Source organism: Gadus chalcogrammus, chromosome 11, assembly GCF_026213295.1.
Source record: "Gadus chalcogrammus isolate NIFS_2021 chromosome 11, NIFS_Gcha_1.0, whole genome shotgun sequence".
Taxonomy (NCBI): Eukaryota; Metazoa; Chordata; class Actinopteri; order Gadiformes; family Gadidae; genus Gadus; species Gadus chalcogrammus.
In genome coordinates, this window is record NC_079422.1 from 5,541,894 (window position 1) to 5,558,853 (window position 16,960).

At 41.5% G+C, this 16,960-nt stretch overlaps 2 protein-coding genes across 3 annotated transcripts; one reads left to right on the top strand and one right to left on the bottom strand.

The window, feature by feature from the left end:
- The first annotated feature begins 139 nt into the window (after positions 1-139).
- Positions 140-5,967, top strand: LOC130391934 (natural killer cells antigen CD94-like). Of its 2 annotated transcripts, none has more exons than XM_056602289.1 (7): positions 140-414; positions 879-971; positions 1,427-1,540; positions 2,045-2,149; positions 4,777-4,928; positions 5,060-5,151; positions 5,346-5,967. In XM_056602289.1, the coding sequence occupies exons 1-7, from the start codon at positions 330-332 to the stop codon at positions 5,485-5,487; spliced, it is 783 nt and encodes a 260-aa protein (XP_056458264.1). In that variant the 5' UTR covers positions 140-329; the 3' UTR covers positions 5,488-5,967. The 2 variants fall into 2 exon arrangements, with proteins under 2 accessions (XP_056458264.1, XP_056458263.1); XM_056602288.1 differs by having other exon boundaries at positions 141-414; positions 2,042-2,149.
- On the bottom strand, positions 5,842-15,919 carry trpv6 (transient receptor potential cation channel, subfamily V, member 6). The gene is made up of 17 exons (XM_056602283.1): positions 15,833-15,919; positions 15,351-15,498; positions 15,082-15,179; positions 14,570-14,692; positions 14,026-14,166; positions 13,071-13,169; positions 12,735-12,910; positions 12,243-12,389; positions 12,032-12,111; positions 11,794-11,929; positions 11,380-11,466; positions 10,981-11,057; positions 10,054-10,219; positions 9,219-9,285; positions 8,166-8,434; positions 7,481-7,587; positions 5,842-7,274 (listed from the first exon to the last, which is right to left on the bottom strand). The coding sequence occupies exons 2-17, from the start codon at positions 15,479-15,481 to the stop codon at positions 7,001-7,003; spliced, it is 2,178 nt and encodes a 725-aa protein (XP_056458258.1). The 5' UTR covers positions 15,482-15,498; positions 15,833-15,919; the 3' UTR covers positions 5,842-7,000.
- Positions 15,920-16,960: the final 1,041 nt, after the last annotated feature.

Genomic DNA, 16,960 nt, shown 5'->3' on the forward strand with positions numbered 1-16,960 from the left:
ACAGTTACATTGTCAGTAACTAATACATAGAAATGCCCCAATTCCTCATTATTAAATATCATCAGCTATGTATAGATGAGGAAGCATGACAAAGCACTGGTCAGAATTATTATTTATTTGATGATGATATAAAAACGCCTCTTAATGGGGAAGCGGCGACTTGTTGGAGAGGAAGCGACTTGTTGGACCTCTTGGCTGACCTGCTCGTGGTTTAGTATATTGTTTCAACGCACAGATTTGAAAGAATTGGTATGAACATCAACGGTTCAAAGCTTAACTAACGAGTCCATTCAGGCTAAACAGGTAGGCAGAGAGTTCCGATTGTTATCATGGAGATGAAGGCGAAGGAGGTGGAGGCAGGACTTCTGGACAGAGCTGGGCCGAGTGACCAAAAGCTGGAAACCAAAACTGAAGGTAAGACAAAGGCTCTAGGTTTCACCCTATAAATGACGTAATGCAGTGTCCAAAATAAGCATAAAAAAATAAATAAAAATAAATAAATCACTTTTCTCTCATATTTAAAGATTTATAAAGATTCTCTCTTAATGTGTTTGTTTAATTATATTTTTATTTGAAGTTGATACGTATAATCCAGTCAGTGCATTCAATAAGATGTGACAGCAGAAGCAGAATAACAGGACAAGAAAATAACACATGCACAAATGTTTTTATTTATTTTAATAGCAATATGCAGCAAACAAAACATCTATCTCAAACACGCAGAATGTGAATAAGGAAGTATTTATTATATTAAATTTATTAATGTATTTTTTGTTTATTAATAGTTATTATGTGTATGTATGTAGTATGTATAATGCATTTATTGGTTTTACCTATATTTAATTATAATATTATTAATGTTTGTTTTGTGGCGCTAGCGAAAGAAGCCTCAAAGGAGTACTGCAAGCTGAAAGCCCCAGCTGATGACATCTACTCCGAGGCTGTGTTCCCCAGCCCGAAGCTGCCAGAAGGTACCAGAGCTGTTCTGAGTTATGTTTGATATTTTCTTGATGATCTTGGTGGAAATTTTGTGTATTTATGTCTATGGTCAATTTCTTTAAATAATCTGGGAAAATATAGATTGAGCACGCGCGCACACACACACACACACACACACACACACACACACACACACACACACACACACACACACACACACACACACACACACACACACACACACACACACACACACACACACACACACACACACACACACACACACACACACACACACACACTCACACACACACTTCCGGTTCCTCTTCTTCTGTTGACTCTTCCTCCCCTCTCGTCTCGTCTCCTAACCTCCCCTCTTCCTCTCCTCTCCTCTCCTCTCCTCTCCTCTCCTCTCTTCCTCTCCCCTCCTCTCATCTCTTCTCCTCTCCTCTCCTCTCCTATTGTTGTCTTCTCATGTCTTTGCCAGTGAAACCCACCAAGCCAACTAGGAGCCTGAGGAATGTGTTGCCGACTTTGTGCATTGTCCTCGGTGTGATATGTCTGGCCGAACTCATCATCATCTTTATTCTGAATGGGAAGAGTGAGTATCCCCTCATATGGATGTATATTCACATGATTCATCATTTATATCAAAGGTGCTGTAAGAGGGGGAGCAAAAAGGATCGGAAGAGAGCAAGATTGAAACCAAACAACGCCAAAAAAGTGGCGAACCCGCCCCATAAGTGGTTCCGCTTAGTGGATAATGATATTCAGATTGGGAAATAGCGCCGTTTCAGACAACCAGGACTTGACTGCTGCCCCATCTCACCTCGGGGGAGAGCAGATCAAGCATCCCTATTTATTGTCATCACTGATGAAGTTCACCACCCACACTTGATACCCCCGCGATTGAGCCGCCCCGCCTCCTTGTTGGCAGCTGACACCAAGCCACGCCCCCAGCAATTATAAATAGTAACTGTTAATTGTTTCCTAAAACACATTAAGAGCAGGGCGGTTCATATCTCATAGGTGCTGTTACATTAAATGGACATGTAGTCGAAAGTAAACAACACTGCTGTTTTCTGCTCCATCCGTCCTGCAGCAGCTCCTACCCCCGTCTGCCCAGGTCCACGGCCGCAGAGGGGCCCAGTTGCTTCCTGGTCTCTCAGGTCTCCCTGCATCAAGAACACCAACACTCCGGCCACCAAATGTGAGTATTCTTCTTTTCTATTTTACATGAGAACCCAGTCATGAGGTGTGCTGAACTGCTATTATCTATCCTACTCACCGATGACAGAAAATACTCCGTCTCCAGGGCCACAACGGGGGGGTAGTGCCCTCAAAGCCTGGGATGAAAAGCAGTTTTTTGTTTGCAATATTTTATTTAAGTAATTAATGTCAAGTACCTTTTAAATTGGCTGAATAAAATATTTGAGTGACTGAGCATTGTATATAAAAAACTGTGGAGGCTCACTGTCACCCCTTACAAAATGCGCCAAATGTTCTCCCACTGCACAAGGATTCCCAAAAACAGTGACGCAGCTCATCACGGGTTGAGTGACTGTTGATGCTGGAGCGCTGATTTGCACAACGATAGTCGTGTCTTTCCCCAAGAACGGGAAATCAGCCTAACCCTAAAAAGAAAAGAAAGAAGGGAAAGAGAAAAAGAAACAAGCTAAAGAAGGGCGAACACAACGGTTTGAGAACCGTGGTTTAGAGTGTTCTGGTTTGTTGTTTGGATTGAAGACAGTCAGCTAGGAATGTATAGCTTGGAGCATAATTGCATTGAATAACATTAATCAATCAACATCATAAATTAATCAGCATTATGCCTACAATGGCATGTGACATTATATACATCAAATAAATAAAAATCCCTAGTAAATAAAATAGCAAAGCCTATCATCTTGAAACCCATGGCCCTTAGTTTCAGAAACAGGCACAGAGAGTGGAACAACAGCAGGTCCCTCTTCATCTCCTGATGTATCTGAGGATGTGAGACAAGTTGAGCTCATAAAGTGGCAACTAAAAGTTATTTCAAGCAATCATGGGGCACTTCAGACGGAAAGGAGCTAAACAACATTAACAACAAATAGCCTATTGTATGCTATGAGCAGGTTAAGAGGCTGTTATCAATCCTGTATGCTTCATGCTTTTAGAGAGGTCTCTCCTTCAGCAGACAGTGAGAAAGAAGACATGATAGAGGAAGAGGGAGGTGAAGAGATTGAGGGAAACGAAGGCTGCTCTAAGGGTGAGGAGTGGTCAGAAGAGGAAAGGGAAAGAACTGAGCACTGCAGATCATAATTTGGACCCAGGACTACTGTGAGATACTAAGATATGGATCAAGAGAGTAAGGGAGACTGCCTTTGTATAGTGCCACAGCCTTTTTGATACACTCCTGTATATTTAGTGTGTTTAAGACAGATAAAACACACACAATTACATCCAGGAGAATGATGATTAATCCCCCTTTTCCTATTCTAAATATCTTATTAAGAGCCTATTTATTTAAGATTGGTATTTTTCACACTTTTGACAATGTTGCCACACAATGAGTGCCACACAATACCACCAAGCGATCGAATGGGTGAAATATTGTCCAATGTTCAGTCTTTAAAAAAGGACTAATCTATCTTTTTTCCACAAGCTATTTGATTTTGCAAGCGAATATCATCAAACTAAAATTAATGTGTGCAATGCTCTTCTAGCTAAACACACACACACACACACACACACACACACACACACACACACACACACACACACACACACACACACACACACACACACACACACACACACACACACACACACACACACACACACACACACACACACACACACACACACACAGAGAGACAGAGAGACAGAGAGACAGAGACAGAGAGACAGAGAGACAGAGAGAGAGAGAGAGAGAGAGAGAGATATACACAGAAATCGTACTATTTCAGAATACATTTAGACAGAGCTATTTAAACAGTTTCACAACCTCCCCACAATGCAGATGTCAATAATCATATCCGGTATCGTTTATCCAAGACACAGAGCTGCCTGTGTTCTCATCTAGCAGAAGAATGCATAAGGGGATGCCTGCTCCCTGGTGACCAGTTTACCCCAAACACAAAGGCTAACATTTAGATTACTCTGAGGAAGTTAGGGTGGCTACCCCAAGCACAAAGGCTAACATTTAGACTACTCTGATGAAAGGTATGGTGGCAAGACAATGCAAGGAATAGGAAACAAAGCTTTAGATGATTGAAAGGAACCAACATATGGATTTTTCCAGCACAATAGTTATACGAAAAGAATATTAGCGAAGCTTGCGGTTGAGACCTCTAGCCTTACTCTGCGTGCATAGCAATGAATCTCAGACACAAGTAGGAACAGTTATTGTATTGAGGGTAGGCCTAACAGTTTGAGAGACCAAAAAGCAAGCAGGGCTGACGTCAGTGCAACCCGCTTGACACCACAGAAACCATCTAGTACACCCTAGCAACCACCTAGAACACCATCTAAACCATCTAGAATGCCCTAGCAACCACATAGAACACTAGAGAAACCAACTGGAACATCTTAACATCCACCCTAGGACACCTCTAGCAACCATACAGAGCACCCTGACACCCACCTAAAATATCCTCTCAACCATCCACACACAAAATAAGCCACATATAACCACCATAAAACTACAGCACTACTCCACGACACTCAACTGTACATTTAAAATATACCAGGTACTAGACACCTCTTTTCATCAGGCTGCACACCTCAATTTATTCAGAAATTGTACTTATTTCATCCTCATCTCAATTAAATTTCTGTGTGCTTCCCTCATAGCCCCTGACAGCAAGCGATGCCCTGACAGCTGGGTGTTCCTTGAGGGCTCCTGCTTCTACCGGTCCAAAGAGAGAAAAAGCTGGGAGGAAGGCAGGATCTTCTGCCAGCGTCTAACAGGGGACCTGGCTGTGATCTCTAACAAGCGCATCCAGGTAAAATCAATACTATCCTTCTTTCCCATGTCCTCTTCTCCTCTAAGAGCAAACCTGGAAATGCCCTCATCTACTCTTACAGCCTATCTGTAAATAAACAACGGTATGAAAATATAACTTGATGTTTTCAGAATTCTCTGGCGCAACAAATCAAAGTACCGCACTGGATTGGCCTACAATACAAAACGAGTTGGAAATGGGTGGACCAGACCTCATACAATGGGTAAGAAAAGCATAGGATCTCTGGTTACATCTGGAGATAAAACATTGAATCGATATAAGGCGTGCTTTTAATTTGATTAAGGGATAATTAAGGGAACGAGCTGGATAACACACACTCACACACACACACACACAGTCATCATCATCCACTTCACCATCCTCTAAACCTCTGTATTTTCTGTTTTATCTCTGTAGTAATTTGCCTACAGGAACTAAGGAGTCGTGTGCTGTACTGGAGAGCAAGACACCTGGAGAACAAGCCAACTTTCGAGGTGCCAGATGTCCAGTTTTTGCCTATTTCATTTGTCAGAAGGAGGCGTTACCTGCTAGTGCCTAGGGCTCCTGATGCTCTTTAGCTATAGGCCTGTGTCTCATCCTCATTTATATGAAGTGCTATTAACAAGTATAATGAAACTCATTGATGCGGCAAACTCTATCCTTTTATCTCAAAGCCCAGCACTGTATGACCAACTGACTAGGCTTCATGCAGTGAATATTAGCCTACTGTGTTTGGGTGAATATCCTCAATTTATGTTTCTATGCAGATAATCTAAATGAGGAGTTTGATTTCCTACCATACTCTTTCACTCAAGGGCATTTCAAAGCATAAAGCTTCTTTAAAACCGTGCTTATTTTTTTATTAGAATAAACTTAATCCACTTCAAAGGATTAATGTGATATGATGCTCCATTATTCTGATTTTACACCTTAAGCGTCTGCTGAATTTAGTATTATTCAACTATTAATTGTATTCAACAGGTAGTCAACTTTTTGGCATATTTGCTTTGGATGTATCCTGTGCATATTTTGGAAATAAAGACATCTTTACATTTAAGGATGGTTATATTGTCATTGTACATTTATACATATTATATATTAACAACAAAAAACAAACTAAAAAAAAAGGTCAAATATACAAAACAAAACATGAACACTATAAAACAAACACCCAGAGAAACCAAAAATACACTCACAATAACAAACACACAAAAAAAACGAGTGCAATAGTCACTTCCACGTCCGGTTTGGCTGTGACCAGACGCAATCAGATACAACTTAATTCATCTCATCATACAACGGTCCACACACAACACAGCACAGCATATCTCTTTCTTCTATAAAAATAATACATATATTCAGTTCTATGGCCTAATACTGCTTAAACTGCACCGATGGCTATGTGTACAGACATAAAAAATTAAAATAGACGTCTTCTTTGAGTGCTCTAATGTAGCGATGGACCAGGGGGAAGGACAGCCAGAGGGTTTTCGCAGGCCACGAGTCTTTCTGAGAACAAGCTACTTCTACTTCTAGACCAGGGGTGGCAAATATGTAGATTGCGATCGACCGGTCGATCACAAAGGTAGGGCGGGTAGATCGCGTGGGGTAAAAAAAAAAATTATATTAACATTTAAACAAAAAAGAATTGCATCCCTATGGCATTTACCACTGGATTGATGAAAATTGTCTGTTGGACTTTGCCCAATTTTTTCAAGACTCTCAAGACTGTGCTATCCATTTAGGGAAGATGTTGATAGTACAAACTGATATGGAGCTTAAATCCAGGGCTCATGGACAATTTTGTCCAAAGGAAAAGTATCCAAACATGAGGAAATGTGCTACCTCCTTGACCGCATTATTTGACTCTACTTATTTATGCTTGTCCTTTTGCCACATAAAGATTATTAAGTGCAAACACCGTTCCACCATGACTGATTGTCTTTTGGAAGCCTGCTTGAAACTAGCTACCAGCAGCCGCTGTGTCTAGCATTTTGCCATGTAGGTAGATCATTTTGACCTGCTCATTTTTAAAGTAGCTTGCATGCCGATAAAGTGTGGGCCCCCCTGTTCTAGACGAATCGGATGTCCTGCACCTCCTGCTCCTCCTCCTCGTACTCGGGCTCCAGGTCCATGCTCAGAGCGCTGCGGCGGATGGCCTGCCAGCCCGCGTGGACCTTGTTGAAGCCCCTCCTCTGCTTGTTGCTCCTGAGCTCCGGGCCGCCGCCATTCTCGCCGCCTTTCTCCCCCTCCTCTCTCTCGGCGGCACCACCCTCGCCGTCCTTGGCGAAGGCGTTGATGTAGCGCCGCATCTTCTGCACCATCAGGTCGTTCCTGTCCTCCACCCTGCGGACGGGAGACCAGCACAGGAAGAGCTCCAAACGGTTCTACTGATACGGAGTGTGTTTCATTTTTATGAGGAAGAATCTCTGCCAATGCTATGTATTTGCTGTACCTTTGATATAATTGTAGAAGTAATGTATGCATGTATGCTTGAAATATGTTCAATGGCAGAAGCAGACGCAGCCAGGAGGTCTGTGGGGGTTCCTTACCTCAGGTACCACATCTGCTTCAGGCCGTAGTTCAGACCACACACGCCCAGCCGCGGCCACAGGCACCGGGGAAGCCTTCTCTCCAGCATCAGAGTGGTGGCCACCACCTGCACACACACACACACACACACACACACACACACACACACACACAGACAGACAGACAGACAGACAGACAGACAGACAGACAGACAGACAGACAGACAGACAGACAGACAGACAGACAGACAGACAGACAGACAGACAGACAGACAGACAGACAGACAGAGACAGACAGACAGACAGACAGACAGACAGACAGACAGACAGACAGACAGACAGACAGACAGACAGACAGACAGACAGACAGACAGACAGACAGACAGACACACACACACACACACACACACACACACACACACACACACAGATTACTGTCTGAGTTGAAAACCCGTGTGTGTTTTGGTACAATCCCACCAGTGTTCCAATTTAATGAAAAAACGAATTGATGGAAATGATTTCAATAAACTCACCCTCCCATTATGTGGTGCATTTACAAGGAGGGTGCGTAATACTTGCTTTCTAAAATCCAAATCAACACTTTCCACAATTTGTACCAATCTGTAACACTTATTGAATCAAACGTGTGCGCACTTATTTGAGTGCGTGTGTGATCGGCGTGCGCGAGCCCAAAGCCGCTCCCCACCTGCGTCCTCCAGAGCTCGTCCCTCTCCTGTGCCACACGCCAGTGGGTGTCGCTCATCATGGCGATGAGCAGGTTGAGCAGCAGGATGTAGGACACCACGGAGAAGGTGCAGTGCAGCACGTGGACGATGGGTGGCGTGTAGAAGGTGTGGTCCACCGGCAGGTCGATGAGGCCCACACTCAGCTCAAACTGGGAGAACAGCGTGATGGGGAAGGAGCGGTACGCGGGGATGGACTCCGGGTCCTGGGTCATGTACACCATCCACAGGGCTGCCATGGCAACCAAACAACGGACAGACGGACAGAAGGGGGATTGGTTAGAGGAAATGTGTGTGAGGGTATATACACAGAAAGGAGGTTTCATTAATACAAATGTACAACTATGGAATGTGTGGACCCAATGAACAATCAATAAACACTAATATATATATATATTAGTGCTGTCAAGCGATTAAAATATTTAATCGCGATTAATTGCATTAATGCCATAGTTAACTCACGATAATCGCAAATAATTTTTCAATGCTAAATATCCCTTGATTTCTTTGTCCCATTAATTCTTCTTATTTTAATTCTCTTATCAACATGGTGAAGTGCATCGGCTTGCCTTGTGCAAATGTTTTTTTATTGATAACAACATTGGCATGCAATGATCAAAACAGGACGATACAAAAAAAGAGCCGATAGTGCAATTAAACGATGAACATACAAACATACTGCCTTGAACATAGCAGTCAGGCTACTGCTTCTTTGTTTTGAGCCAAAGAAATGTATCTTTTTTTTCTTTTTTAAATAAAAGAATTGCGTTAATCGCGCGATAAAAAAATAACGCCGTTAAAACATATACATACATATACATATATATATATATATATATATATATATATATATATATATATATATATATATATATATATAAACATTGCATCTCCAGGGTTAGTGGTAATTGAATAGGGATATGTGCTGAAGTTATAGCAGTGGTGCAGCTTTACAGTTATGAATTGCATTAACACTGTATGTGGTCGTCAAGAAAGTATTGCAAGACTTTACTCACATGTGGAAAACCCGATGAGGACAATGAAACTGAGCCACATGAATTTGGTCAGGTCTCCAAATATTATCTAGAGAGAGACCAGAAACACATTGCAACACGTCAGATTAATAAAACAATATTCATAGTCATAGTACTAATTAATATATATCTTGTTATAGATATATTTATATTGTCCTTAAATTTATGTTGTTTGTATATTTGTATTTCTTAGGTTTGTATCTTTTATCTTTTATATATATATTTATATTATATATATATATATATATATATATATATATATATATATATATATATATATATATATATATATATATATATATATATATTATATTATATATTATATTTTATTCTTAATATTTGTGTATGTATAGCCTATCTGGAGTGCGTGACAAAAATAATTTCCCCCGGGATTATTAAAGTATTAATCAATCAATCAATAAAAATATAGTTACCAAAATGCATCGACAAAATAGTTAAATAAACATACTTTAAATAAATATATTGCATAAACACAAATAAATACGTGACATATTATGCATATAATATAATACATATAATATACATATATATATATATATATATATATATATATATATATATATATATATATATATATATATATAAATATTATATATATATATATATTAGAGCTGTCGAGCGATTAAAATATTTAGCGTTTAACTGACAGCTCTAATATATATATATAATATTTATATTTTTTATATATTTAATATATATATATATATATATATATATATATATATATATATATATATATATATATATATATGTAGTGTATGTAAGAAGTGCTAGATGTCCTCCTTCCGCTCCATACCTTCTGAATCATGATGACGTAGGGCCCCAACATCTCGAAGCCCCGGGCGAAGAACATGACGTTGCTCCAGCCCAGCACCAGACACAGCGCCATGAGCACGTCCTCCCCGCCCAGCTCGCTGGCCCGCACGACGCACAGCAGCACCACCAGGCACGCGTAGCTGATCCTACAACACAAACACAGGATTTACACACGCATAGGGTTCGGACGTTAACGCAGACTCTTTATGTTGACTCATTCTGCACATTGGTTTGATGGTTTTGATTTGACTCAGGCCCACAGTAGGGTGCAAATTATACTGCCACATTAAGAATAAAAAAGTTTTCACACCATAGGCCACAAATATAGCCTTGGTAGACCATGCCTATACAGATGAGTAACCAAATGTTGTAGCCTTATATGCACAACATTTTGCTCATACTGACCATGTTGGTGGTGAGACACACATGAATAAAACTAAACGTAACGGTGACATGAACAGGAAGTTACTTCACCCTACTACTGACCTGTGAGAGGGTCCATCAGAGATCATCCTGAACACAACTATTTACCAACCACAACCTACGTGTGCCTTCATTTAAATCTATACTTATTTATTTATTTATGCAATATTATTAACATTGTTTTATACAAAATTGTAGTCGCACACCACTCATATTCCACAACCAATAGCAGGCTTTTCTTAGCAGTAATCATACATTTTCAAAAACGTCTTGCCTGCCACCAAGAAGAATTTAAATCGAGAAGAAGAAATCAAATGATGGGCAGCTGCTTATTTGCGCCTCCTGGTGTTGAGTGCAGTATACTACAGCAAAGTATCATCCACCATAGGGGTGGTTCAACATATATATATGTATATATATATATATATATATATATATATATATATATATATACACACACACACATAATGCCCCCCTAAATTACAGGATGATGTGGAAGGGCCCTCCTAGAGCCGTCTGACCAAAGTAGCGTTTCGCTCCGACTCTCAGTATATCTGGAATCTGTCGGTAAAAACAACGATACAATCTGGTTACACTTACACTGCACTGTGCACAATACTCCTGTATTCAAGTTAAAGCAAATACACCCCCTCAGAAAAGAGAAAGAAGAGAACACTATTCAGAAGAAGCAGGCCTACTAGGTGGCGTATTAAACCTTCATTATACAAACATTTAAAGTGTTTTCTCGGCCCATCTTGCGTTGATTCCGTTTTTTTCTTTTATTAGATCAAATATTGAATCACACCAAAGTGTGTTTAATAGCTGATTGCAGCTTTAACTACCTCATTGAGGCTCAAGGCCTTGTGAGCTTCAGCTGACTGACCTCTAGCAGAAGGATGAGGATTGCTCCCAGGACACTGAGGATCTCTCCGGCCAGCCGCAGGCTGTCTTCGTAGGTCACGTAACTCTCCTACATGCCATTAGGAGGGGCGATACACTTGTTTAATTAACGGTTAAAGCTTATAGAATTCCTTGCAGTGGCAACCATTAGTAAAAACACTCAACCATATCCACAAAATCTTCTTTATGTGCCTTTCTGTTCATGATTTGACGGCTTGGATTTCTTTAAAATACATCTGTTTTTGTAAAGAAGGCCGATCTCTGAATAATGACCTTAATCTAGATATAACTCAAGTCAAATTTGTGTTTGCATTTTACTTGTTCTATTCTACTTGCTGAACAACTCTTGGCTTTCTGCTGTGAAAAAGCAAATCATTCAAAACAGAGTTCAGCTCACGCTCAGTGTTTTCTGCACTCGTATAGTTTTGTCAATTTCGGAGGTTGTGTAGTTCTCCGGAGTGTCCTTTAGTGGGCGGAATACACAACATAGTGTGAACGTCCCGATGTACAGCAGATATAGCACCAGCAGGAGCCTGTCATAAAAAAGGAAAAAGCACATTGCTATAATAAAAGTGCTAGATGTTAGCATTAGTAGTTGTACACATTTAAGAGTCAATGGAGCTGCAATTCTCTACCTGAAGTAGTGCTTTCCATAAAGGTTCCACTTCAGACTCACAAGCTGTCTAACAGGAGTCACTTCAAGAATCCTCCTAGCCTGAAAACAACAACACATACATCTTAAGACATTTCAAATGTACAAAAGTCAAAAGTCAAATTTGCGTTGTATCATTAACTGTATGTATTTATCTATTGATGTCATTCTCCTGAGGGTGGAGCGGGGCCCACCTCTCTCTGGGGGCTTCCCACGATGAGCTCCAGCACCGACAGGTCGTCGGCCCAGGAGTCGATCTCTGACAGGTCGTAGAGGTTAGAGGTCAGCGGGCCCAGGCTCCACTGCAGCACACGCCTCTTGTTCACCAAGTGCTGGAAGGCCTGGCCAATCAAAGTGAACGACAGGGAGGCGGGAAAGCAGGAAGAGGAGACCAGACAAACAGAACGTGAAAGAGGAAATTAAGGTTTAGAGTAGATAAAAATAGGGTTAGGGTTAGGGTTAGCTAGGGTTAGTTTCAGTTCAAACAATCCCAGAATTTGTCCAATAATAGCTTCTTATTCATGACATAAATGATCATAGAATTCTTTGGGCTGTTTAAACGTTGTTTCGCTTCAAACATTTATTTTATTGCTTTTCTTTGCTGTTTGTTTGAATTTGTGTTTTTGTTTGTTTGTATTGCTTTTGTCTTCTCGTTGGCCCCCTTGTCCGTGCCCCACCCCCCTCACCACAACGTTGCCCTCCTTGGCAGCCAGTTTGAAGGGGGTGAGCTCCTTGTAGTTGGGCACCATGTCCAGGGGCAGCGAGTGGTCCAGCTCCACGTCGCGCGACAGGATCAGGTCCATGGCCTGGCACGCGATGGTCTTGTTAGGCTGCATAACTAAGATGTGGAGCACTGTGTTCCCTGGAAGAGAGATTGAGTGAGCGTGAGATGAATAGTAGATCATAATGAGGAGCTTCTGACGGTTTAACGTAGTCTGATCCGAATCAAAGTTCAGTTTTCCTGAACCTCTTTGTAAAGAGTGGAAGAAAGGAAGAGAGGGATGGTGCTGATTGGTCCATACCACGGGAGTCCTGGACCCTTGTGCTGGCCCCGGCGTCCATCAACATGGTCATGATGCATTCGTTCCCCATGCACGCAGCAAAGGACAGGATGTGCTCACCTGTCGCACACAATGTCAATGTTAAGATAATGTCTCCACCAATAACAATAGCTCTCAACAGCCTTTGAGAGACAACCACAGTATACATGGATCAATTAACCCACCAATAAATTACTCTACCCTTCATTCAAGCTTCAGATTTCAATTAACCCTTTCACAGGTGTTATCGTAGGACAAATTCAGGTGTTGCTCATAACACCAATTTTTGGTCTGTACCAGAGCCACGGTTAGTAGACCTATCTGCACTAGTTAAGTCTACTACGCATTCCATCGTACATAAACAGTTGCAGACCCATTATTAGTGTTATGAACCACACCTGTGTTTATCCTATGACGCCTCTTTGAAAAGGGTTTGGTGAAAGAAATACAATTTAGTTTGGCGGTATGGTTCCACTCTTTTCCTGCTGTAGGATTTAGCATGACGTACAGATGTCAAATACAGAATACCAACAATATACCGACATTTGACAACACTGGAAGCACTGGAGATATCTCAACCCATTGTATAAGTAAAATACAATACAGAGCAAAACCAAAGCTGGGTAGATGGTGGTGGACGAAGTTCTGCTCAGCACACCTAACTTTGAGTGTTTGGAAGCTCTTAAATTGACCGCCTATCAGTGTACGTGCGTTTGATGTGACTGCGTTAGCTGTCAGCTGATAGGCAGCGTATGACTAGAGTGTGCCACCAGAACTATAAGCCCATATTTGTTTACAGGCCAGTCTTTGCCTCTCCAATATGGTGGCGATGTTGATATACGATCCAAAGGCCATAGATCGTATATGGATAAAACAGCCAATGTCGGTATAGGTGTGTAGTCACTGTCCCCGCACGCATGCGTAGCAGCAGACTGACCGTAGTACACCAGCCCTCCTGGCCTTTTCTTGAAGTAGAGGCCAGTAACTCTGGGCGTGGCCGCGTCCCCTCCGCGTGCGATCAGCTGACCCACCAGGGTGATGTTCTGGTTCACCACCGCGATGTGGAGCGGAGTGACACCTGGTTAGAACATCCAGAGAGAGGTTATTCATTGGTGCACACACCTAATCCATTAATCCATTTACTCCTTGAGCATCTTGTCCTAGAATGACTACGGGTAGACTGTGGACGCCAAAACCAGGGTCAGACCAACCAACTGTCCGCTAAATCCTTTTATCTAAAAATGAATACAAATAAATAGAAAAAATTAAACACATTTTATTTAATTATTTATTTTTTAACTTGAACTATTCACTAACTATTCACTCATTTATATTTTTTTATTTATAAACAATTCTCATAAGTGTGTATGTGTGTGTGTGTGTGTGTGTGTGTGTGTGTGTGTGTGTGTGTGTGTGTGTGTGTGTGTGTGTGTGTGTGTGTGTGTGTGTGTGTGCGTGTGTGTGCGAGTGTCTGTGTCCACCTTGCATAAGTTCAGAGGTCATGGGTTCGTTGATGAGTTCCGGGGCCCCGTCCATGAGCGCCACGGCTGCGTCCACGTTGTCGTTCATGACGGCGATGTGCAATGCCGTCTCCCCCAGAGCACCTGACGCAAGAACACCAGAACACCAAAACACCAGTACATCAGAACACAAGAACACCAGAGCATCAGAACACCCGAACATCAGAACACCAGAACATCAGAAAACCAGAACACCAGAGCATCAACACACCAGACCAAGAACATCAGAACAAGAACATCAGAACAAGAACACCAGAACATCAGAACACCAGAACATCACATTCTCCACTGACTGACCGACCACAAAGAACCACACCACACAGAACCACACAGAGCCACACCACACAGAACCACATAGAACCACACCACACAGAACCACACAGAGCAACACAACACAGAACCACATAGAACCACACCACACAGATCCACCCCACAGCAGCAGCATTTTCCAGGGGACCAGTTAGTTTCCTCACCTCTCTCAAAGATGTTGGTGGAGGCACATCCCAACAGTTTCTTGACGCAACCAGCGCTGTTCTTTTTAGCAGCAAAAAAGAGAGGAATGTTATTCGTCCTAAATGGATAAAGAGACAGAGAGGTGGAGAAACATGAAGTTGACAATCAATCGAGAGGAACAGGTTGGTGTACAAACCGAGAGAATGAAAGTCTAGTGAGTGTTTGGGGTGTGATGAAGCTTGAGTTAGTCACCCCTCGGTTTGATTCATTAGGCTGAATTCAGACCTACTGTTTAGTACAGAGTAGAAATGTTTCATCCAGCATTTCAGTCCATCCTTTCTTGTTCTGCAGGCGGAACCTCAGCTGGTTCCACCAATGGTTGAGGTCGCTTGGAGCAGATCTGGCCAGACACGGAGCCATGGTAGGTTGATTTTAAGCTGGAAGGAATACAGTTTTAAATAATGATCACAGCCGGGGAGGACACACAGTGAGAAATAACAGGTGGCCTAATATTAATATCAAAATATGTTATAATACTATGAATATTATATTAAATAGATAATAAATCAATAATTAGAAAATGTATTAAAAAATGTATTTGCACTATGTATTTATTTCTGTATTTATTTATGTATGTTATTTGTATATTACTGTGTTTTGTTGAATTCTAACAAAAATATATTGAATACACTATAACAACATATGTAATTTGCTAAATATAAACCACTGGGGAAAATCACCATTACTATGAAAACAACAACGATCTCTTACCGTGAGAGCGGATATATTAACAGTCCTTAGTTTGTGGGGATAACATCACACAGTGTAATGGATGGCAGCACCGTTCACTGCTCTCTCTGCTGTCTGAGGAGAAGAGGACCTCCCATGCACCTGCCTTTATCTACTGGACAGCAGCCTGGGGGCGGAGCCTCTGGCTGAGGTGAGACCACCCTGGGCCCTGGATCAGACAGGTAGGAGAGGCAGCACTGGCTGCCAGCAATTAAACTCCCCCCCCTGGTGAGGACAGCCCACAGGGATTCATGTAACCTTTTGATAATCCACTTTGTGCAAAAGAAAATATTTCTATATCAATTCATCTATCCGCTGTCTGACTCAAATGAGCTTTCAATGTGGTGATCAGAGTTGAGGAAAGCTTAATATCTTATATAATGTAATATAATTGGGACATCTCTGAGAATGGTCCTTCATCACTAGCTGCCATCAACACCTGCATCACCAGCATACTTGTTTTTTTGCCACATCATAACATTAAAAACGTTGCAGTCATTGTTCCTAAAGTCAACCATATAGAAAACCAGTTTGGAATATGCAAGCACATCCCTCTGGTACTGAATATTCCACCTTAAGTCCCTCCACATTGGTCTTGCTTGGTATCTATGACATAAAAAAAATAAAACACACGCACACTAGGAAGTGCGGGGTGATCTATGTTGGTACAATGAGGTCTGGTTTTCCCCGACGTGCCAGATCTCATGCACCCTGGGCCGGTTCATTCAGAATGAACGTGTTGAGCACCTTCGGTGTGTCAACAGGCACACAAACACAGTAATTGGTACATGAAAAAGGCCGTAACCATCTCTCTGAGGTCGGCCACATCATGTCCTATGAGGTCATGTTACTTTCCTTCTCATGACAAATACTTAACAAAGGCAATGATTTGCCGTTTAAAAATACCTGTTCAGGGTAAGGGAGAAAATGAAGAATAGAAAAAAAGAGATAGGCCAACAAAAAATACTAACAGATTAATACAACTCTTTTTTCATTTCCATGATAGGATTTGTAAACTATTGAATCAGATGATTACTACAGGCTATAAAGCTGAGTTTGTTGGTAGGGTGCATGTATTCGTGGGTACCATAAATAGCTCATGAGTAAGAG